The sequence below is a fragment of the Paramisgurnus dabryanus genome, chromosome 9 (genome assembly GCF_030506205.2).
Source record: "Paramisgurnus dabryanus chromosome 9, PD_genome_1.1, whole genome shotgun sequence".
Classification (NCBI taxonomy): Eukaryota; Metazoa; Chordata; class Actinopteri; order Cypriniformes; family Cobitidae; genus Paramisgurnus; species Paramisgurnus dabryanus.
In genome coordinates, this window is record NC_133345.1 from 40,460,274 (window position 1) to 40,484,723 (window position 24,450).

At 38.2% G+C, this 24,450-nt stretch overlaps 1 protein-coding gene and 1 long non-coding RNA gene across 2 annotated transcripts; one reads left to right on the forward strand and one right to left on the reverse strand.

Annotated features, from left to right (window-relative positions):
* Window positions 1–534: 534 nt before the first annotated feature.
* On the reverse strand, window positions 535–3,834 carry fzd9b (frizzled class receptor 9b). The gene has a single exon (XM_065265072.2). It carries the CDS (start codon window positions 2,664–2,666, stop codon window positions 924–926), a length of 1,743 nt encoding a protein of 580 aa, XP_065121144.1. The 5' UTR covers window positions 2,667–3,834; the 3' UTR covers window positions 535–923.
* A 925-nt stretch (window positions 3,835–4,759) lies between these two features.
* Window positions 4,760–24,347, forward strand: LOC135746475 (uncharacterized). The gene is made up of 3 exons (XR_010531578.2): window positions 4,760–5,254; window positions 15,069–15,214; window positions 24,068–24,347. It is a non-coding gene; the product is annotated as an uncharacterized lncRNA (long non-coding RNA).
* The last annotated feature ends 103 nt before the right edge of the window (window positions 24,348–24,450 follow it).

A 24,450-nucleotide genomic window follows, 5' to 3' on the forward strand; every position in this document is an offset into this window, starting at 1 on the left:
AAGCCGTACAAGCGTAATCCACACGATTAATGACAACTTAGTCCCTAAAAACGGTCAACAGAGATTTATTTCTGTCAGGGGCTTACAAAGCCACAGGACCGCGGCACATAAAGTGTTATTCGGGGGTAGCCCGGGCCTATTGAGGGCTTCTGAAAGAGTCCCTCAAGGATCGATTTGCATTTGAACCGGGGCAACCTTTCAGATGCAAACGTAGCTTTCTTCATCAAAATATTTGCATTGCTTTGACGCATTTTCTCGTTCCAATCCATGCGAAAAGTCTCACCATGACGCTGCTTTTCAACTTCCTCCTCTAAACAAAACCTGAAACTGTCGGCCAACAACTGCTCGCCTTCAATTAAAATAATAGTTTGACTACTGTAGCAACAGCACAACACAATAGTGTATTTCTACTAGCGCAAAGTGGAGCACTTTACCCTTTTAAAAAGTTTTAGTACTGCAAAAAATTTAAGACAACTGTTGAAAATATATAACACTTTATTTTCTTCTCCAAAAAGGCACTTTTTAACAGACTGAAGACTCATGAATGCCATCTTGTGAGAAACCAAGACAGAAAAATATTAAATATATATATATATATTTACAATAAATAAAAGTCATTTTAACAAGAAATTAAGCAGTTTGAAGTAACAGTTTAAGTAAATATCTCCATGCAAGAATGACTGGCTTTGTAGATAAAAACTGACTAGACTGTGTGAACAGGTGTAAATATTTCTCATTTTTGCTTTTCTATGGCAAGCAATGAAACAAACCCCTATTAAATAACAAGTACTGATAATCAATCCATTAGGTTTTAAGTTCACGGCACACACTTTGCCTTTCTTGAAGTCCGACACAAAGAGAAAGAGAGAGGCCTGGGTTCTGCCTCTATACAGTACATCATAGATTAGATCCATGAGCTGCGCTCATACATGCGTGGGACTATCCGAGTAGGGATCAGTCTTAGACATGTGCAGTATGACGGCAGGCGCTTTGTAGTGACAGTGACTGGTGCTGCAACTCCCACTGCAATGTTTCCTGCAAGTCCTGTCTGTCAACTTTCTGCTGCACAGTCCCTGCCAAGTCTGCAATGTCTTGGAGCTCCAGACCCACACACCGCTGGTGATGCCCACCACCAGTGACATGAAGATCTTCAGCATGAACACGGCCACCGTGGGTACCGAAGACTCCAGGGAGCAGTCCTCGTTCCTGCGGCCTGGGAATGTGGTGCACTTGCTCTGCAATCCTCTGAATTTCCAGTAGTCCATATTGAGTCGCTCGTAGAAGTAGCATATGATGACGCAGGTGGCAGGGACCGTGTAGAGGATAGAGTAGATGCCGATTTTCACCATCAACTTTTCCAGCTTTTCCGTGTTGGTGCCTTCGATCTTCATCACCTTTCTGATGTGGAAGAGCGCCACGAAGCCGGTCAGGATGAAAGACGTTCCGATGACGAGGTAGCAGGAGAGCGGGACGAGGACGAAGCCTGTTAGTGCGCCCACATCCATGCTGCCCACGTAGCAAAGTCCGGTGAGCTCATCGCCTGCGACTTTCCGCATAGTGAGGATGACGATGGTCTTCAGTGCGGGTATGCCCCACGCAGCCATGTGGAAGTAACTGCTGTGCGATTCGATAGCCTCATGACCCCATTTCTTACCAGCGGCCAGAAACCAGGTGATGGTGAGGATAACCCACCAGATAGAGCTTGCCATGCCAAAATAATAGAGTATGAGGAAGACTATGGTACAACCTGTACTCTCCAGGCCTTCTTGGATGATGTACAATTCCCCATTCTCACGGTCACACGCAATGTTCTCCGCCCCGGCGACGGACCGAATGATAAAGGCGACCGAGTAGACATTATAGCACATGGAGAGGAAGATGATGGGCCGCTCTGGGTACTGAAAGCGATGAGGGTCAAGAAGGAAGGTGAGGACTGTGAAAGCTGTGGATATGAAGCACAAAGTCGACCACACCGCCATCCAGATGAATGCAAAGTCCTTATCCTGTCTGGACCAGAACACGTCCACAGCAGACGAGCAGCGTGGGGCACACGTCTCACTTTTTTCCACGTACTGGAACTTTTCCGGGTTCTCACAAACTCCTACGCCGCCCCCAGTGCGTCCGTTCACAGTGCCTTGCTGCCTGGGTCTGTGTGGCACGGGCAACATACCTTCTCCTTTCTTGGTCTCGGTTTTGGTATCGTTTTCCGGCGCTTCCATGCACAGGGCGTTGGGGTCGTTTTTGGTGGGCAGCTTCGAACAGTTCAACGAATCCGGCCAGGCGTAATTAAACTTCTCCATTATGGGCGAGCACTTCTTACGTGCCTGTTCGCACATCGGACGACAGGCATGAATGGACGTGGACACTTGGTCCGCACACATGGGGGCATAAAGGGAGCAGAGGAAAAATCTCAAGTGCACATCACAGCCGTACTCCACCAGCGAGGAGAATTCATTGAGTTTTCTCTCAGCCTCCTTCTGACTATCATGGCCCATAAAGTTGGGCATCCGCGTGAGGTTGTACCCAATGCCTAGACACATGGGGATGGTAATAGGCTCACATTTAGCTGGTCTCCCTCTCTCCAGGTCATAAGAGCTCATTTCAAGGCTGTAGGCAGCTATAACCAGCTGACACCATAGAGAAAGCAAAATTATAAAAGGTCCCATGCTGGATTTTCAGTCACTCTTTTTGAATGAGAAAACTTTCCTGGTATAAACAGTCTGAAGTGAAGATAATTTTGTAAAGGTGGTGAGTTATGAGTGATTGTATAGCTCCATAGACCCCGCTTACATTAACAGTGTTTCAGTGACTGTCATCCAATTAAAAAACGCCAGAAAGTTGAATATCCCTCTTATTCCTTTTCAAACAAAGTCTTCACATCGTACAATACGATGCTTTAAGTCCAGGATCGTCATATACGCGCGCGTGCACTGTCACGGAAAAATAAGTGATATTTCGCGTCAGTCAACGCCGCATTTGCAATCATAACAGCATCGTGGAGGAGTTCAACAAGATAAACAACACATTTCTTCTTATCTCCGGTTATTTCCAAACCTCTGAAAAGCATACGGTCGTTGTGAAGCACGCAGGGTGTTTTCAGCGCTCTCCTCTCATCTCTACTGGCGCTCACTGAACTCTCGCTCGCCTCTTCTCTCAATGCGCTCTAATGCGGGGGCGGGACATTCTCGACGCACTCGTCTGACCACGCCCACACGATACTGAACAATGGTTGATGCAAAGATCGAGCTCCGCCTACTTACAACTTAAAATACATAGCGTATAGTGTAACTCCGCCCATCTACAACAGAAGAGGCGCTAAAACTATTCGGTTTGCTTTTATTATCGTGATGTAAAAACTACAGGTTGAAATTATTAAGGATTACATTAGACATACCGGGACATTTTATAGTTTTGTTATTGTAAGACTGTAATAAATGAAAAAATACCTTATTTATCGTTTATAGAGTAAAAACATAATTTTAAAATAAACAATGTATATTTTTATGTAATATATACATACTGTTATAACATACTTTTAAATATTGTGTCTATTTTTTGAGAAAAAACAATTAGTTACAATAACTGTAGTATGTTATAATTTATTGGAAACTTTAACATTTCCAAAACATGGAATGGTTTGTTTAATCAGACATTAAACTCATTTATCATTTGCAATCTTTATCATGAATGAAAATATTGTAAATCCATGCATATGAGATTTTAAACACAAATTAAAGCTTATATTAAATTTCCCCCTATGGCAGAGGCAGTAAAACTGATGAAAGTTAAGGTGCAATGAATTATGGTTTTTCAGCATTTCTCAAATCGTTTTTTAAAATGTGCATATAAAATAATGCGTGCATTTCTCAGCACAATTTGTTAAAACTGCATAAAATCATGTTCAGCAAAAGCCTGTAATGTGTTCAAAATCCTTTGTTCATCTCTTAAAAGTACATTTTAACATCAGTGAACTTGTCAGTCTCATCCCAATGCAAGTCTATGTGTCATTGTTCATAAACATGAAAATATTTAGCCATGCTGTCAGCATACCAAGTGTACAAAATTATATGTGTTGAAAAAAATCATATTTTACAGCACAAATAAAAATAAAATTAGAAAGGTTCACTGTACACTGTAAGAAATGTCAAATTTACTGAACTCAAAATTTTAAGATTCACCTTAAAAAGATTTATCAATTCAGTTCACATTTACAAAAACCTATGGAAAGCATGCTAACAGTAACAGATTATGACATAAAGGTCAAACATTTTGTATGACATGACTCGTACGATGAACTAATTCCTAAATGTTTTGAAGTGTAAGACTACATAAACCAGTAAAATGTATTTTGATGAAAATGTAGCAAACAGCAGACAATTGTACATGTAATAATCCCAAAGCATTTGCAATTTGTCCAAAATTATGAGAATTTGCTTTGATGTTGTGCACTTGATGATCAACTTGTACAAAGTTTAAAAAAAAGCAAATTGTGAGGCTAGTGTGTGATACTTAACCCCTTTGAGACTCAGAGATGAAGTCCATTCCAACGTTAATGAAAGAAAAGCAACTTTAATTCTGAAAATAATCAATCTGTGTTTTGTTAAACTTTATTTGTACTGATTTTTTTTAAATGGAAGATTTCACATCAAAAAGATAATTATTACCATCTAGTGGCAGTACAATGTAAAACACTTTCATAAAGACGAGGCAAAAAATGAAACTTTAAAGGTAGGCCTTGCTATCTTTATGCCACTTTTTTAAAGGGGGGGTTTAATGGTATTTCAAGCATTCTGACTTATTAACACAGTTTAAGAGTTGTTTCCTCATGCTAAACGTAGGCAAAGTGTCAAAAATGCAGTTGGGCGTGTTTCAGAGTATTTCTGTGCCGAATGCACTTCGCCAGGGTTCGTACAAGTTTCGGCTAATTTTTTTCGATTACGGTTCTAACTGACGTTTCAGGGGTTTTCGATACGTATCACTTCTTTATATGGGCTTCCGCCGGAAAACTTCCCCCGGAAAACCCCGCCCAGCTGTCAGTCAGCGGGAGACGCTAGAGCTTGCTAACAGCTTATCACGCCACTCAGCTTTGTTTAATTTCAAAAGTCAACAATGGCACAACAAGAAGTGTGTTTTTGGATGTAAGGAGAAGACATCCAGCCTTATGGAAACAATGGATATAGTTTATTATCCGGATTAGCAGCGGAGTTTTGCGTGTGTGTTTGATGCGGTGGATTTTCGTGACGAGTTACACGTGGTAAGTAAGACTTCTGTCTTCTGTTGGAAATAGGCGCGTGTATATTATATAAATGACACGAACATGTAGTGAATCATAAGTTAAAACAGTGTTGTATAGTGTTGCATGACTCGTTCTCGCTCCTCCCGTGTTATAACTCCTCCTTCTTCATTTTTTCGTACGTTATCGGAAAGATTCGGTAAAGCTAATCTTTCTTTTATAAATCTGATTAAACTAAAAACTCTTCAGAGATATAAAGGATGTCATACTACTCCATAGGTACTCCAGATTAATATCAGAAATGCAGAAACAGCGTGTGTTACGTGAGCTTTAATCAAATGTGAAGACATTCATAAAAATGTTACTGAAGTTTTCAAATACCTTTCTTGATTTACAAATATAACACAGCAGTAAAGAATTTATATAAAGTTATATCATCAGAACATGCTGAACAAATGACTAAATCTCACTTATCCAACCCGACACTGATCGCACTTCTCAAGCCAAAACATTTGATCACAATAAAAAAAGGTAGGTTAGAAATCCCTTTCCTTTGATGTGGTTACAGTGGGCATTTAAACCTTTTCACCCGTGGTGTTAGATTGTGACTAGTTATCAGATTTGGATTTGGCACAGTAAGCCTCACTTAGCCTGAAAGAGCGCAGAGCGAGCCCGATACCCCTCCAACTGTGAAGGAAATACATACCAGACAGAGCGATTTTTATCACCATACACATTTGCACGTCAGACCTCAATCCAGCCCACTTTCATTTAACATACATGCTATTTCGAAACTTGAAAGAGATTTGACAGAGAGGGTCTCAGGTGCCATACGATGATGGAGCCTACCAAGACTGATATGAGATTTTTATCAGGTAACGTGACTCCCGTGCCACCTATCAGAAACATTTCCATCCTCTTAATCTTATCTCACCACTCAGACATACCTCACTATTCACCACTGACGCAAAATGCTGAACTCGAACACGGCTCTCCGAGGCGGCATCGTCTGAGCAGTAGGGCCACGCGGCCAAAAAGTAACTTTACAAATTGCGGGTGACAGATGGGAGCTTTAATTAGCGCTCGGCCAAACGAATTAAAGTGATGTGATGTTGTTTCATGACATCATATCCTGTTTGAGAAGCCAGGCCATGGCAGTATCTCTCTCACTCAGGCTAATGGGACTCAGAGCACTTTAGCTGTCAGTATTTATCAAACGGTCACCGCGTCCTCTGACTAAGCTGCAATGGTCTGCAACCTCTGTGACTGGAAGTCAACAGAGCTCCGTCGTCGGCATTCACTTTTCTTCCCATTGTACGTGAATGGAGAAAGATTATTATGGGCTCGCTCTGGGAACGCTGACATAATGGAAGTGTAATTCCCTGTGCGGGAGGGTACTTCTTAAAATATGATGGAAATCACAAGACTGTTCGCTGTCTGCAGGGACAATGTGACCGCTGAGGGTGGTGTAGATGTGTCAGGCTGTCCGACACGTGGCAGGGTAAGATATCAATGTCTGAAAGGAGTAAGGTCTGACCGGGATAAAAGAGGGATAGAGAAAATGTCATCAAATGGAATTAGGAGTGGGCAGATGGGCACTTAAACGACTTTCCATTGGGTTAAGTACTGTATGCTGGAGGACAGAGCTAAACATAACCCAACTGCAGCGGAGGACAAACCACCAAACCAAACAATGTCTTGTGATGGTGGTTTGTTGAAATTGAAACTCAATTGTGCTGTGAATTATTCTTTTTTCTTTTTCTCTGCACTAAATTGCAGTGATGTGTTTGGATAGTGCAGGTAAAGTATTATCCCCTTCTGACATCAAAAGGGGAGCCAAATTCAACCTATTCTTCACATGCTTGCAGAGAATGGTTAACCAAAACTAAGTTACTGGGTTGATCTTTTTAACATTTTCCAGGTTGATAGAAGCACTGGGGACCCAATTATAGCACTTAAACATGGAAAAGTCAGATTTTCATGATATTTCCCCTTTAATGTATTTAAAGTGTAAAGATTTGTGTGCATTCAAGATACGTGTGCAGTTTAAGATATGGAAATAGCTCAAAATAACTATTATATTTAACATGTCTTTGAATACAATGCTTTTAAACTGACCACCATACTATTGGGGAAACTTCTCAAATCTCATCTTATAATAGGTGAAAATATCATATATTCTCACCTGAGGGTATTCAAACGTTCTTTTGATTTAATCCAATGCATTTCTTCCTCTGAATGTAATTCAATTGCTGTTCATACTGTCAGCAGATGTGTGTCACATGTGTAAGGAAAAAATAATGACATCTGAGTCACATTCAACAGCGGTGTCAACGTGGCCTAAGTGAAAATCAAAGAGCAGTTCATTATACTCCAGTTTTTAAATCCTCTGTGTCTTGACCGAGGTCCTGAAATAAATGATGGGATTACAGGTTATTGCAGACCGGCAGCCAAAATCAGTTGTGCGTAAGATGATGGAATAGAGGAAAGAGAAACAGAGGGATGTGATTATCTCTTAAAGCTCCCTAAAACAAAATCAACTCAAGTTGTCAATGTGTTCATAGTGATATTTTAAATAAGACGCAAGGTGATTACAGAGCAGTGGGCGGTCTCATTATAGAAACAAGTGGGGAAATATTGCTTAGACACACACACACACAGGTCGCTAATCCTATTATATCTGTCAAAATACATATGGTCATATTTTACTCCAATATCTAAAAAAGAAATGTAAAATGAAGGTGTGCACAAAGAAATAAAGTCTAATTTGAACGATCACTGCTATTCTTAAAGGAGCAGTAAGTAGGGTTTTAAGTATTTTATTAATCAAAATCAATGTCTTTATTCATAAATATTTCCTCGTTGGTGTCAAATGACCTCTGCCAGTGATCTGACTTTTCTTTGTAAGCTTAGAATTTCTTCTCTTTACTTATATTGAACGTTTAAGTACAAGGAGGCTTCCATGTCGTTCCGCCGTATTGGTAAACTATGAGAGGGACAAAAAGCACAAGCCTACCAATGCGTTTCCACAATGCGTTTTCATTCAATCACGTAAACCAGCTGCCACGGACAAGGAGATCAGTGAGTACATAACGGCTACCGTAGTTGCAGCACACATTTGGAAAAGCGAGGCGCTAGAGAGCAATGTTCGTTTGAATGCAAAATACAATTTCACCACTAGATGGGGGTAAATCCTACTTACAGTCCCTTTAAACTATGACCAAACAATATCACTTCCCATAATGAAGATAAATTACATAAAATTGTTGTAATTCAGTGATTCGTAATATAATCATTGTTCAAATGAATAATGCAAATTCATTTTTATTAAATTTTTGCTTTTAACAAGTAAATATCAAATCAGGTGGCGCAGGTAAGCAAATTTGATGCAAAACATTATCTTTAAATACATGGGCTTGCTGAGGTGATCCCGGGACTCCTATAAGCATTGATGGACAAGCATTTTAGTTACAAAGGTGTACTTTTTTTGTAAAGGTACTGCCCCTGTGACAGCTAGGGAACATATTTTTACTATTTTCTCTGACAGTGTAGTAAGAAATTCCTTGTTGCACTTAAATTGTTAAGTTTAAACTTGAATTTAAAATTGATTTCAACTGTCCTGACCAGTGAGGATTTGTTATAAATTAAGTTTAAAGGAACAGTATGTAGGATTGTGGTCAAAACTGGTATTGCAATCACAAAACTTGTGGCTAAAACTGGTACTGGAATCACACAGCTGGTGGCCAATACACAAAATGACAACATAAACGTCATTGAGGGCTGCAAATTCACTTTTTTTAAAAGACAATATCCTGGCCGGACCACTGTTGTCAGTGATATAAGTATTTGAAATGAAAATGATTTCTTAATGTCTAGTGACATATCAGGGCCATTTTATGATTAATTGATATAAATTTCTTACATACTGTTCCTTTAAATGTGCAGTGTGTAGATTTTAGCGGCATCTAGTGGTAAGGTTGTGAATTGCACCTCTCCCTTTCGAAGCTCATAGAGAAGCTACGATAGCCATCACAGGACAGACATGTTATCATCTGAGACAACATAGTGACAAAATTTCGTTATATAAGGTCTTTATACACCACTGAAAATAATATAGTTATCTATATTATATTGCATTGCTGTCAAAAGATTATTTTAAAATTTACACACTGCACCTTTAAGCTTACTGTAAGTATTTCAATGTTACTTTGATAATTTATACTTTTATTAAAATTCATTGTAAATTCAAGTTGATTAAACTTAAACATTTAAGTGCAATAAGGAATTTTGTACAGTGTAAACACCCTTGAATATGATTCATGCAAATAAATTAAATGTATTAGTTTTTCTGTTGATTTTGTACTTAAATATAATTCACCCATGCATGGGTCTTTGCTATGTCATAACAGACACATTATTAACATGCACCAACACATACAGTATAACTTTGTTACAACTTCATAAACGAGCCCATCAAATAAAAGGCAGTATTCATATTAAACTCTGATGATTTCATTTTGTTATCAGAAAATTAGGGATCTGATTTCATAGTTGCTCATAAATGACGTACACATACTAATACAATGGAGGTGTTTTTGTAATTGCATCCTATCCCATATGATTATATATCTCTGTTTCTGTCAGGCGCTCACAGTAAATGTGTGAAGGAGCGTGTGTGGTAGAAACTGATGGATTGGTGTGATTAACACCGAGTGTAACAGGAGAACGTCTCTCTCACATCTGGAGTCAACATACACTCACACACAAAGCACAATACTAACACTGTTTCTGCTTGTGTTATGTAATTGCCTCTGGTCTGCTCAAGTCGCACAGTCCCGCAGTATAAATTGCGTAGTCTGGTTGCTGTGACATGTTTCCAGGTAAATGCCAAGGAAGTTTTCTTCCAGAGCTGGTGGCAGGGAGTTAGAGGAAAGGATTGTGGGATGTGTTTGTTTTGAGACTGGCTCAACATTAGTGATGCACCAACAACATCATTTTGAAGTTATTTACACAGCACTAATACCCAAGTAATGATGACTCCGTTCATTTGATCAATCACAAAACTATGTAAAATTATTGTCTAAACATTGTGGTTTATAGTCTTCCTTTGAAATAAGCAGAACTACATCATTAGCATCATTTTCAAGTTGTTATTTCTTAAAATGTAGTACACACATTTATTTTTATCCATTACATTCCAGTAATGCACATCAGGAAGTGCTAAAGTGGTGTCAGTAAATCAACACGCATTGACATACCACATCTGAATATGTGACACAGTCCCAGCTAAATTGGTTTTGTGATGTTGTACTGTTTTTATGCATAAATCATCCTACATCATGGGTCTCCAACCCTGTTCCTTTAGGACACCTGTCTTGTTAAAATTAATGTAAAATTATTGATTGAATCAAACGTTGATTATGAGACTAATGTGGTTTTTGTCTTTAATTGGACCTTGCATCCATTTCGATGGATATCAGTCTTTTTTTACTTCTGGAGCATTTCACCTAAAGTCTGAAGTCCATGAGACTGGACGATTGAGAAGAAGCTTAAAGTATATAGCAACCATTTTTATGTTTATTATTTTATTTTATGTTGGTAAATTTTTGTGAAGTAAGGTACTACTTTTTTGACCTGACGTCAATTATGTTTTATTAACAAAGTTTGGGAGGAACACATTCAAATAATCTACCTAATCACTTTGTAATTGTGACCAGCTGTCAACAATCAAATGATCAGCATTAATGTAAACATATAGGGGTGGTTTCCCAGACAGGGATTAGACTAGTACTAGACTAAAATAAATATAAGAGCTGTCCAAACTGAAAACAACTGCACTGACATTTCTTAAAAGACATCAGTGGCCTTTGTTTTGCCTCAAAATGCACACAAGAAATGTTTTTAGTAAGGCATGTTTGTTAAACATGTTATATTTCATTATTAAACTAAGGCCGAGTCCTAGCTTTAGCTAATTCCTGTCCAGGAAACCACCTCATATAAACTGGGAATCGACTCACTCATGTTCCTCGATATTTTCAGCATCCCTCCACCACCCAATCTCCTCACACTTGCCTGGTCACCTTCATAACCAGGGTTGCGTTTCCCGAAAGCATGGTTGCAAGTTCTGTCGTTACCAATAAAGTTTAATGGTATTGTTAGTTAACTAACAAAATTTTTGGGAAAAGCACCCCAGAACAGGGAGGGGGGATATTCTGGGTTTGGGTCTAATGTCGAGCCCTGAGCCCTCTCCTCGGACAGCATGCCAAATGCGCATTCCAATAACTATATCAAACTTATTTGTAAGTGTTAATTTGTGAAATGGACAAAAATTACACTTAAAGAGTTAAAATTTGTATTATTTTTATTTGGTCTTATATATAGAAGCATCATTAGCTGAAAAAAAAATATACTTTTATATTTTTCAAAAAGTTGAAAGGGGGCCTGATCATATGGGAATTTGTATGTATTTAACGAGTTGGCTAATTTGTATGAATTCGTACAAAGTGAATCATACAAAATTGTATGATTATTAGAAAAAACACAATAATTAAACACCACCCGTAATCCCAACATCACGGGACGAAAGCAAACCATACAGAAACGTACGAATGCGGTAGTACGAAAAAATACCATCACGTAATACATACGAATTGCCATTGTGTTGGGAAAAGACAGCCTGATCTCACCAGAATTCGTACATATTTTATGAGTGTGCTAATTTGTATGAATTCATACAAAGTTAATCGTACAAAAACATACGTTTCTCATGAAAAGAACAACAACAAAACTTAACCCCTTACCCCAACGTCACAGGAATATGAATGAATACGAATCAGCCAACTCGTGAAATATGTACGAATTATCGTGAGATAGCGTTGGAAAAGAAACACTAAGCAAAATTAAGGCTACGTTTACACGAAACGATCTGAAGGGAAAACGCAAAAGTGGCGTTGCGTTATCACTTTTAATTTCGCGTTTATACTAGCGTTTTGGGGGGGGGGATCTGCGTGCATATGGTGACGCAAAAGTGTGTGATATTTGATGTAGTATGCACTCCAGGTGGCTAGGTGGCAATGTGAAGCACTGACACACACCAACACCAAGTCCACGCACCTGCGTACAACCTTCTTCCTTGTTCTCCCAGGTCTCGTCCAAAGCCAACTGGTTTGCCTCAGAAGAATTGACGCATCAACAATTTAATGAACCTTCTCTGATCAGTAATACTAGCTGTGAATATTTCGTACAACTGCTGGTAACACTTGTACATTTATCAGAGCTGCTATGGCAACTTTAAGGTCCAACATATGGGAAAATCCAACATGTTTGTTGTTAATTTTCTGAACTGTCATGTGCCTGTGACGTAAACGCGTACGCGACGAGAGCCACCGTGAGTAGAGATTTGTGTTTTACCTTTTAGACGGGAACGTGACTGTAGAGCGTTTGTAAGATTTCCACTCTGGAGGGTGTTTTCACTTTTTTGCGTTTTAAGCCCCAAAAATGCCCTTGCCGTGTAAATGAAAGGCACATCCAAAAAAATATTTTTACGTTTTTACCCTAGAGCGTTCTCATGTAAACAAGGCCTAAAAGATTTCACTTTTTTGTGGATTACTACTTTGAATGCTAGTAAGCTATTACAGACATCTTTTGAAACAAAATGTTTACACTGAAAAAAAAATGATTCATTCAATTTACTCAATTTTTTTAAGGTAAGTGGTTGCAATCAATTTATTTAAGCTACATTTAAACAAAAGTTTTTTATTTTATTTTACTTTACTAATCTTTTTTGTTTAAGTAGCTTAAATAAATTGATTGCAACCACTTACCTTGAGTAAATTGAATGAATTATTTTTTTTTCCAGTTTACCAACAGAAGAACTCCATGGGCCTCATTTATAAAATTCTGCGTAGAAACCAAAAAGCGTACAAATGACACGCAGTGTGATTATCGTGCAATAGATACGCCAAATTCCGATTTTGCCTGCATATGATACGCCAGTCCTTCCCATTCACTTATATGGCGAATCGTTTCGTGACGTTTTATTTATTGTTTTCTCATTTGTTTTCTGTTTTTTTTACCATTTTCGCTTGGGTTTAGGGTTAGAACAACTTTTTGTTATATAAAAATGACATCCTAACCCAAACCCCAACTCTAACCCCAACTCCAAGCGACCATGGCTTAAATATAGATAAAAACTTAGAGAAACCTGTATATTAAATAACCTACTTAAACAAATCTGAAATCTAACCCTAAACCCAAGCGAAAATGGTTTAAAAAACAGAAAACAAATGAGAAAACAATAAATAAAACGTGACGAAACGATTCGCCATATAAGTGAATGGGAAGGACTGGCGTATCATATGCACGCAAAATCGGAATTTGGCGTATCTATTGCACGATAATCACACTGCGTGTCATTTGTTCGCAACTTGGTGAGAACGGGTAGGTAGAAACAGTCCTAAATATGATCTTACGACAATTTCTCAAAGGCTATATGTGTGATTTATAGAATGAACATACGCATCGAAATCGCCTCACTTTCAACTTAAGCACTTTTTCACGTCAAAGACTGTTTCTATGTGAACGTTGTCATGAATTTTGGCGTATGCGCACTCTACGATCAATCTGTGAGTATGCATGCTTTATAAATAATAAGCCATCTGATCTTATATTGCTCATTTGAAGCCGTTTCAGTCAGGGCATTCCTCCAAAGTAAAAGAAAATTCAGAGCTGTTCTCAGATCAGTTAGGGAAAGTTTGTTCCTCATCATCAGTGTGTTTGCACAGCGTCCGTCACTCACTAGAGTTGTGTGCTGATAAGCAATCAGTTTCTTCAACGTGTATTTAGGGCCAAGAAAAGGAGAAAGGGAGGGTGAAAGAGATAAATGTGTCTCTCCACTCATTCTACCCATCACATGGACAGACAAAAGCATTTACAACATTATAGTGAAAGGTAAACGGGGAAATAACGCTGCACAGGTCCTCGTATCTACCTCTGTAAAGGCCTGAAAGGAAAAACTGCACACAGTATGGCTTTGGTAATATATGTTCAGAATGTGTTAAACTGAGAAAAGTAAATATCTTGGAGGGATTTTGAAAAATAAATGGATGGTTTTTAGTTTTTGGGCATTTTACCCCAATATCTGTGTTCTCAGGCGCACAAGCACAATATATGAATATCAATGCTACTGGGAAGAGCTGGGAAGTCCTTTAAACAGGTATTTAATACTGAACCAAGACTCCCAGAGCTCAGAGAGAGATTCAGGAGAAAAAGGCAATGAACTGAATAAACGAGAGAGCGAGTGTTTACTGCTGTTAGCCTTCACCTTATTGTTTTAAAAAGCTGAACTTTCTGGGCAAACACACAACTGCTTTTAACCTCCCAGAGGTTGTGTAATGGAAATTTCGACTACCGTAGCTGGACACGTGTGTGAGTGTGTGTCTGCATATAGGACAGCCAGTTCTGTCTGAATATTGTACGTTTTACAAAAATGCACTTACGTATCAGATTTTTTTAAATTGTGTTTTTACATTTCATTTTTACATGCTTTTTTTTCAAAGTGCCATACATTGCATATTACCTATGCATTTCCGGAGTATACATATTCCTTGAAAATCAAACCTATCACTTTTTGTGCTGGTAACGTAATGCCGCTCACTGAATTAAGCATGCAACACATCAATGCTGTATAAAGTTTGACATGCTATATAAAAAACATTAGGTAGCATGTGATAAATACTCCACAGTATTCAGTAAGCAGTGTGCTTGTGTTTCATTCCTAACATAGCTAAGATTTTTTTGATGGCATAGTGACCATGTAAGTGTTATTTTTTCACAGGTTCAGGCCAATACTTACAGGTTCAAGACTTCCTGTGTGAGACGACAACACTGCAATCTGCAATGTCCAGCCATGCACAGACTAAGAGATATTTCCAAATCCCTGATGCCAACTCCCGATGCCAACTCCCTGCACAGCAACTTACCGTAAGTGTAAGACACCATGCTTACAGGATTTATCATTGCTGTAGTAAAATGATTCATCCTTACCATTTTGTAAGTTGTTTGAACACATCCGCTAAATGACTAAATGTAAATGATTTGGTTCATACCGGTTTTTCCAGGATTTGTCCTGTATTTTACCATTCTATCCCGCTACAAATTCCTTTACATGGATTACGTTACATATAACTTTCTTATTTTTCCTACTTATAAAAAATCTTACAAAAGCTTTCATAAGACAATTAATTCACAAGGGTGGGCCTGATGTATATACAAAGTTTTGATATAAGCTATTTAGTGTTTACATCAGATTTTATATGGGAGTCATTGAGTCATTTCCACCACTGATGTTTACTAACAAAATAGGCATGCAACACAATGTTACTGTGGTGAAATCTGATCTGAATCTTACATTATAAAATTAATCACACTGGTTAAGCTTACAAATACACTTATTAGGTGTTAAAGATTGCGTAGGTCCTTTGCAGATTCAGGAAAGCCACAAAACAAAGGAAAAAAGGTATCCCACATCCATTCTCTTCTCAGGGGATTTTTAAATTATGGGTCTTCAACCGGGGGTCCGTGACGGAACTGCAGGGGGTCCGCCAAATGATGTTTAACAACAAGCTTTTTTTGCTTAAAACGTAAAATTTATGTACAAAACGTTACATGTCCCCTTTAAGTTGTGCACGTGCGTGGCCGCATAAGTTTGAAGGCGCGCGTTCAGTTTAGCCAGCAGACCAAAATAAAATATCTTTCAGATTGTCATTTTAGAATCAGTGCGACATGTTCTCACCAATATTTCTGAGCTTGGACGGCTTTCACGCGGTTCAGATTTAAAGCGCTAATTCAACAGGCAAATGACAACACACCGCGTCTGCATTTTAAACTGTGACAAAACTATCGCTCGCATTTAAAAATTAATGAATCGCATGCCGTAATGGTGCAAGATTCATAGTCAGGTTGAAATCCGCCTCTCAAAAAGTTTCCCCAAAGAGATGCGCTCGGACTCGATCGTTGCATGTTGTTATCCTGAGTCTGATATGAAGCTATACAGAAAATAAACCTGCGTTACTTAAACTCAATGAAAAGTGACAATCATGATACACGAGAAAGGCAGACCTCAGAATTATGAAGTATCACAGCCTCTCTTTGTGCCATTCACCATGATCAGTCGTCTTTATAAACTGAAAGCCCTTGTCCAATTCACAGTAAAATGAAAATATATTACACTGCAAATACCTTAAAATAATATAATATTATTATTATTAATATAAAAAAGAAATCTACTTTAACAAAAAAAATATGCATGTAAATATAGTATGGCTGTGTGACAATATGGTTTGTTTCTATTTATAAAACAGTTCCAGTCCTTGATTCTGATTAGTCATCAGTTGTACTTTACTCCACTTTGCGTTGTGCCTAATACGAAAAAGCAGCCTCTCGTACCTTACTGCTTACTTAAATATCTCTGTTTTACACATTTAGTATTAGGGGGTCCCTGCTCCATGCCGTTTTTAAGCCGGCATCATCTAAGGGGTCCCAGACCCAAAAAACGTTGAAGACCCCTGATCTAGTGGATTGCGCAAAATCACTTGGATGATGTAGTGAATAAGACAAAAGGGTCAATGATGTGACGTTAATTATTTTGTTTCCGTATGGTTCAATTAAATGTAAAAGGGTTAAAATAAATTGCAGATTACTTCCATATATACAATATTTGGGGGATAATTGCAAAAATGTCAATGTGGTGTAACCGGTCTGTGTCAATTGGTGTAACTAGTATTTTTTAAATGAAAAATTTATATATTAATAAAAATGTGGAAATTAATAAAATGAATAAATAAAATATAATCATCTAGTTTAGTGTAATATGATTTTTTACATTTCTCTACATCATTGTCAAAGATTATTTAGAAAACAGAGCTGTTTTCTACCGAGCCCCTAAGGTGACATTGGAGTAAAAAAAATCGTTTAGTTTAGTTTCGCGTGCTCACGTGAAACTTTCGCGCGCTCACGTGAAACTTTCGCGCGCTCACGTGAAACTATTGCGTGCTCACGTGAAACTATCGCACTCGCACGTGAAACTATCGCGTGTGCATGTGAAAGCGAAAGGTTCACATGCGTGCACGCGAAAGTTTCACGTGAGCATGCGAAACTAAACACGGTAGTTTCATGTGCGCACTCGAAAGTTTCACGTGCGCATGCAATAGTTTCACGTGAGCACGCAAAACTAAACTTTATTTAATTTTTGCTCCATGTCCCCTTAGGGGCTCCGTAGTTTTCAGATATGTCAGGACAAATATTACACAAAAGCATTACAATTAAGATTTACAAATAACTAATAAAATAATTATAATTTTTTGATGATTACGCTTACATGCCAATATGGTGAATAAAATATTTAATATTTCTCATTCTTTGACGCAATTGACGGTTAAACCATTTGACATTTTCAGGTCCATTCAGTCTTAACTTTCATAAAAATGGTGCAAATAAAAAAAAATATTGCATAAAATTAACATAAAGAAAATATGTGCATTGAAATAAACCTGATGCATGCTTTTAAAACAAGTTTTTTTAAAAGATTTTTGAATTTCTCATCCTGCCAAACCGTTTTTGTCACTGTTTTGTACTATTAATGAAAATGTATAGCAATGGTTTTGATGTCAGATAGTTTGGGATTGAAATTAAACGTATACATTTAATTCATACATTGAAAATATAAACTACTCTCTTGCAAAACAGAACAAATTTCTTTTTGTACTTCTAAATGTATTTTTTTCTGCATCTCTATTAAAAATATTTTGGTGTCTAAGTAGGCCATGGAATAAAAAAGTTTGGTAACCACTTCACAACAACCCATGGGGTGGTTGGAGGGTTTATTGTTGGGAAGAATCGCTTATTTTCAAATCCCAATGTTGACAGGTATGCTCTGTTTTAATGTAAGTCTATAAGATTTTTAACATTTTGAAATGAGTTATCCATGAATCCTAACTCTAAACTAAAGCAACAGTGATGTAAGAGAAATGTGGATATTTATACTATTATGTGTCAGGCCGATGCCTCCTCTGACAGTAGCAGATAACAGCAAGTGTCAGTTGCATCTTCTCTCTCTTTCTCACTCTTTGTGTATATCTCATCTTTCCATCAGCTCCTTTGATCAGCATTACATATAGTGTCAAAGCGGGAGGCAAATCTCGGCGCTGAGGCCACAGCATAAATCAAAAAAGTGCTTGTCAGGACACATGAATAACGGCCAATCATCTCTGCCCTCCAACACCCATCAGCAGCTGGTGCTGAGACACACGAGAGAGAAAGAGAGAGAGAGAGAGAGAGAGAGAGAGAGAGAGAGAGACTGCGCTATCTGTATTTTGTCTATATCACACACACACACCCACATTTCAATTGCCCACCGCTGTCACACATATGAGAGAGCTATAAATAAGACAGAAACATGGGAAAACAAGTAGACTGACTCTCTTTTCCTGGTCAATGTCACTGGGTGTGTATGTTGGCATGCAGCTATGTTTCTGTAGGTCCTAAATTGTCCCAAAACTTGGGCCCCCCTGGCATCATCTCGTACCCCCCAGTTTGAAAACCACTGTGTTAGCTTATTGGAGCTTCAATTTGGACTAGAGATCAGTTAAGCATCAGCACAATCCCAATCTGTAAATGCATGAATGAGAAATGTAATAGTTGACCTTGCTGTGTAGTGCTGTTACTTTGGGTGGACAATAAAAGATGTGAGACCTAAATAACCCTTAGACATTAAAGGAAAAATCTGAGCCATATCCAATGACCAAAATATCCTAGAGATGCTGGAGTGAGATGCATTGACTTGGGCTCATGATACCATAGCAACTCCCAAAACCTTAGCGTTAACTTACTGATGTTGCCAAAAGATTTTCGATAAATCAGAAGCGTGCAGACAGTGTAGTGTTGTGTGTATATCAGGCCAGTACAGTCTTGGAGGACATAAGTGATGTGATAGTGTCTATCTTTAAAAAGATAGAGATCAAAATAAATGACCCCTTCCGAATACACACACATTTGAATATGCATGACCGTCTGCACCCTTTACTCATAACGTACCCCAGCATTTCATGTAAGACCTCTCCATCACACACACACCCCCACCCTCTTGTGGATTGTTAGCGGTTCTGTCGAGCCATGCAAGTCCTATTAATAATGTGTGGATGGATGGCAGAGTCAGGTGGCCCGGGGGTAGACATCACAGGACGGACGGCCCACGGCTCAGTTACTGAATGACAAACGGCCTCTCAGACAGATCCAGAGAGTCGCTGCTGACCTGCATCACAGGCCGGGAGAGGTGCCACAGTTAAGAGCTCTTTATGTTGTCAGTACAGGATCCAGCTCAGCGGTCATAACTATATTAAACACTGACCCAGACACTTCATGTCTGTATGTCATGTCAGCGTAATGATGCAGATAAATCAATTCTGCAAAAAAGCTGCAGATGTATCAGCCCTGTGTCTCTATGGTGTATGTTAAGGCAAGCATTACTGTTACTATTGCTTATATCTATACTGTAAGAAATGAACTGGTACCAAAGCTGTCACTCGGAGTGCAACGTGATCTCATGAGAATAAGTGTGCATTTTTACTACACTTTATGTTGTAGTTGTACCACGTGTACACTGTAAAAATGACTTAACTTAGTATTTTTGTCTTGTTTTCAGTAAAAATATCAAAAAATTCTTAAATGTATACATATTTTCTTGAGGAGCAAAATGACCTAAGAAAATAAGTATAGTTTTTAGACTAGGGTGACCATACGTGCCATTCTTCCCGGACGCATCCCGTCCAGGATTTCGGTGCGTCTTCCGGATGTCGTATTTGTTGACCGCATACGCCATTCAGTTAAAAACATACAATCGTAGTTTCATTCTTACCTTAAAATGTAACGGTTGCTTTTCTGTAATAATAATAATCCTCTATGACGTATGCGGTCGACAAATACGACTTCCGGAAGACGAACACAAAATCCTGGACGGGATGCGTCCGGGAAGAATGGCACATATGGTCACCTTATTTTAGACCAAAAATATAAAATTTAAAGGAATAGTCTACCCTTTTGTCATATTAAACTATGTTATTAGACGAATTAATACATACCTATCTTTTTTCAATGCGTGCACTGTACAGCGCGTTGTGAATGTGTTAGCATTTAGCCTAGCCCCATTCATTCCTATGGTACCAAAAAAAAGTTTTATTTTGTGGCACCATACTTACTGGTATAACTCCTCATGTAACAGTCTTTAAATAGAGAAAACACGGAAGTGTTTGGTGGCTTCCCTGTTTGGTACCACAGGAATGAATGGGGCTAGGCTAAATGCTAACACATTCACGACGCGCTGTACAGTGCACAAATTGAAAAAAGATAAATATGTATTGATTTGTCTAAGTTGAGGTAAAAACTAGTTTAATACGGCAAAAGGGTAGACTATTCCTTTAAGTGATTTTGTGTACAAAACAAGCAAAAAAATAAAAAATCTGCCAATGGGGTAAGCTAATTTTTCTTGAATTTAGTGTTTAAAGCTCCAGTGTGTACTTTTTTTAGTTAATTCTTAGCAAAAACCCATGTTTTCTTCCAAAAGTATGTGCTCATTCATGTGTAATTACTTCCACCCCACTAATCAAAGTATTCTCGTAAGTGTAGAATCTGCTATTTAAAATGCATACCGCCGTAGCGCTCTCTGGCTGAATCCATGTTGTGCCTCCATCTTTGAAATACATTCGCCGACGAGGGACATTCCTGAAATTCAAGCTCCGCCTTTCGCGCTTTCAGAGCACACTCAAGCTGGCCGCGAGCTGAAGCCTACGGAGGTTGCATGTGTAGGCGGTATACGTCATCAAGACAGTCTTATTTCAGAATATTAACAATTATAAAGCTGACATTTATTCTTAGTTAATTGTAAATTGATGTAATATGCTTATGACTTGCGAATGTAATGCTCAGTTAATTTAAATAAACCAGGCTTGATGACGTATGCAGCCCGGATATGCGACCTGCATTAGACTGAATCCTTCGGCCGCACGCCGTGATAAACCTGCGATCTAATGCTTTGAAAGCCTGTTGAAGAACTATTCTCGAGGACATTAAAACAAGTCGCCAAGGAAGCGAAACAGGGATTTTAAACGACAACGCGACAGGAAAAACATCAAGACCAAAGTCACTATTGGAGTTAGTTTTCCAAGATGGGGCTCATTGGACTCAAGTTACTTTCTATCTTCACCACAGGTAATTCAGCATATTCGTTTACATCTATACAGTTTATGTTGTAAACTTGAAGTTTTATAGTTCCTTGGCTAACTATAGCATGGGTATGCGTAACACTTGTTAGTGTAAACGTTCATGTGGTTTAATGTCTTGGAACAGCCACACGCCGTCTCTCTGCCCATTTATGTAATCTGAGGTACTGAGATAAATGTTTTTCATCTTTTCTGAACTCTAACACAAACACACGGTGTACAGCGCTATTTTTAGCCTTTCATTGATAAAAGCGTCTGATCTGCGCGTCTTTCGTTTCATTTTACAAGCGTGTGAAAGTTGAGCGATCTTATTACCAATATCAGAGAAAGCTCTTACATATACACGGACATGTAACGTTTACTTAAACATAAGCATTGGACTCTGACATATTAGTTCGCGTCCATTTAAACCCGTCATTACTCTAGCTCATGAGTAAATGACAGGAGAGGAACTGGTCCACAGACCATCTCCTCAGTAATCTGAAGAGAAGCGGTCGAAAATGGACAAAAAGAGACCGATTTAAACACCAAGTGTAAACGTAATGTCTCTCTCTCGTCCACTTGTGATCTGATCGATGAAAACACATCTTAATACCAAGTTTAACAGCCCCTGTGATATTTTTCCTCGCGTGGATGAAAAAGGAGTGTCTAAGCTACGTTTATGATTGCTTTTTGTAACTTATGTGATTTTAAGCGGACATATCATGACAATCAGACTTTTTACATGTTTAACATAAATCTGTGTGCTTTGACGGATCACAGGCAAAGGACAATGCAAATTGTTCATTTTTTTTCATTGCTTTTGCTTTAGCTACTGGAAGCCATGTTAACCTTGGCATGACAGGGCCACCGTACTAGTTAAAACGCGTTCCGAATGGGGGGGGCTAGAAACTAATAATCAGTTGGTTGTCATATAGAGCTTTACCGCTAGATGGGAGTAGATCCTACACAGTGGGGCTTTAAGAAAAAATTTTAAGATTTTTTTGCTTAGCCCATTGGGAGTTTTTTTCCGCTTGTTTTATGCACAAAATAACTTACATTTGATTTTTTCGTCTAAAAACTAGACTTATTTTCTTGGGTCGTTTTGCTCATCAAGAAAAAGAATCTTAATCTTAAGAATTTTTAGATATTTTTACTGAAAACAATACAAAAAGACTTAGGAAATGTTTTCTTGAAAATAATTTTTCGCAGTCTAAGCACCAATTTACTTAAAGTTAATTTTTTTGTCTAAAACCTAGACTTATTTTCCTAGGTCATTTTGCTCATTAAGAAAATCTAAATATCAAATTTAAGTTAATTTGTGCTTAAAACAAGCACAACATTTCTTTTCCAACTTAGCAAATTTTTCTGGAAATAAGTGTTTAAGAAAAAATTTCAGTTTTTGCTTACCCCATTGGCAGATTTTTTTTGCATGTTTTCTGCATAAATTTACTTAAAGGAACAGTATGTAAGAAATTTAAATCAATTAATCATTAAATGGCCCTGAAATGTCACTAGACATTAAGAAATCATTTTCATTTCAAATACTTCTATCACTCACAACAGCGGTCCGGCCAGGATATTGTCATTTAAAAAGTGGAGTTGCAGCCCTCAACTGATGTTTATGTTGTCGTTTGGTATATTGGCCACCAGCTGTGTGATTGCAGTACCAGTTTTAGCCACACGTTTTGTGATTGCAATACCAGTTTTGGCCACAATCCTACATACTGTTCCTTTAAATTTGATATTTTTTGTCTAAAAACTAGATTTATTTTCTTAAGTCATTTTTTTGCATGCTTGTGCTGTTATGGTAGATTTTGTTATTATTAAATGTTGTATTTTGTTTGGGTTTGTTCCACCTCAAAAGGTCATGTTGTTACGAAGCCCATGGGATATGGCGCAAAAATTAAATAAAGTTTAGTTTTGCGTGCACATGTGAAACTATTGCGTGAGCACGTGAAACTATCGCGTGCGCACGTGAAATTAGCGCGTTTAGTTTCACATGCACACATTAAACTTTCGCATGTGCAGGTGAAACTTTCGCTTTCACGTGCACACGCGATAGTTTTACGTGCGCACGCGAAACGAAACTTTAAAAAAAATCTGCACATGAAGGTTTAGTGTGAGAACATGAAAGTTTCACATGAAATTTTCACATGAGCACACGAAACTAAACTTTAGATTTTTTTTACTCCAATGTCACCTTAGGGGCTTAGGAACATTGTAATGTATCGATCATTTATTGGTCATCTGTCTTCACATAATATGAATTCACAGGTCAAAGTTCTCCAAAGTTGAACTTTAACATGCTGAGAAGTGAAATGTTTTTAGCTTGCATTTTTGGATTTCATATATTAGTGACATATTTATTGTTTTTATACAAAACATGATTTGGCCTATGTATTACCCAATTTTTGCATGCTACGTTTGCGTAAATTTCCTCCCAAGTCATGGTCAAACTTGTACACACAAACATTTTAAAGCCTCTCCATCAATCCTGTCATGAGAACATAGAGTGTCTTAAATTAAAATAAACCCTTGTGGAAATATCACTATGTTCATTTTTTTCTCCCCACCTTCTTAGGAACAAGGTTGCCTTCAGAACGGGTGATCATTTATCCAGCGTTGCTTTTCACGGAACACAACTTGAGGCCTGGAAACATGGGGGAGTTTGGGTCAGTGAGGTTCTCAAAACCTCAAATCCACAAACTCTTCCTGGTCTTCGGCATATAGACCCCAAGAGAGAACAACCTCATAACTGTGTCTCCTTACTGAACACGAAAATACGAATCAATCAAGGGAGGCATTAAGAGCTGGAAGCCTGCAGCATCTCATTAGTCATTCTTACAGCTTTAACACAGCGTTCCCTCCAACGGACCAACTGTTAGCTTTGGAGTTGAATTGTGTTGTTTTATGTAGCTGAAAGTATTGTGGAAAACCACTAAACTAAAGCGTTTACTTCCTCCT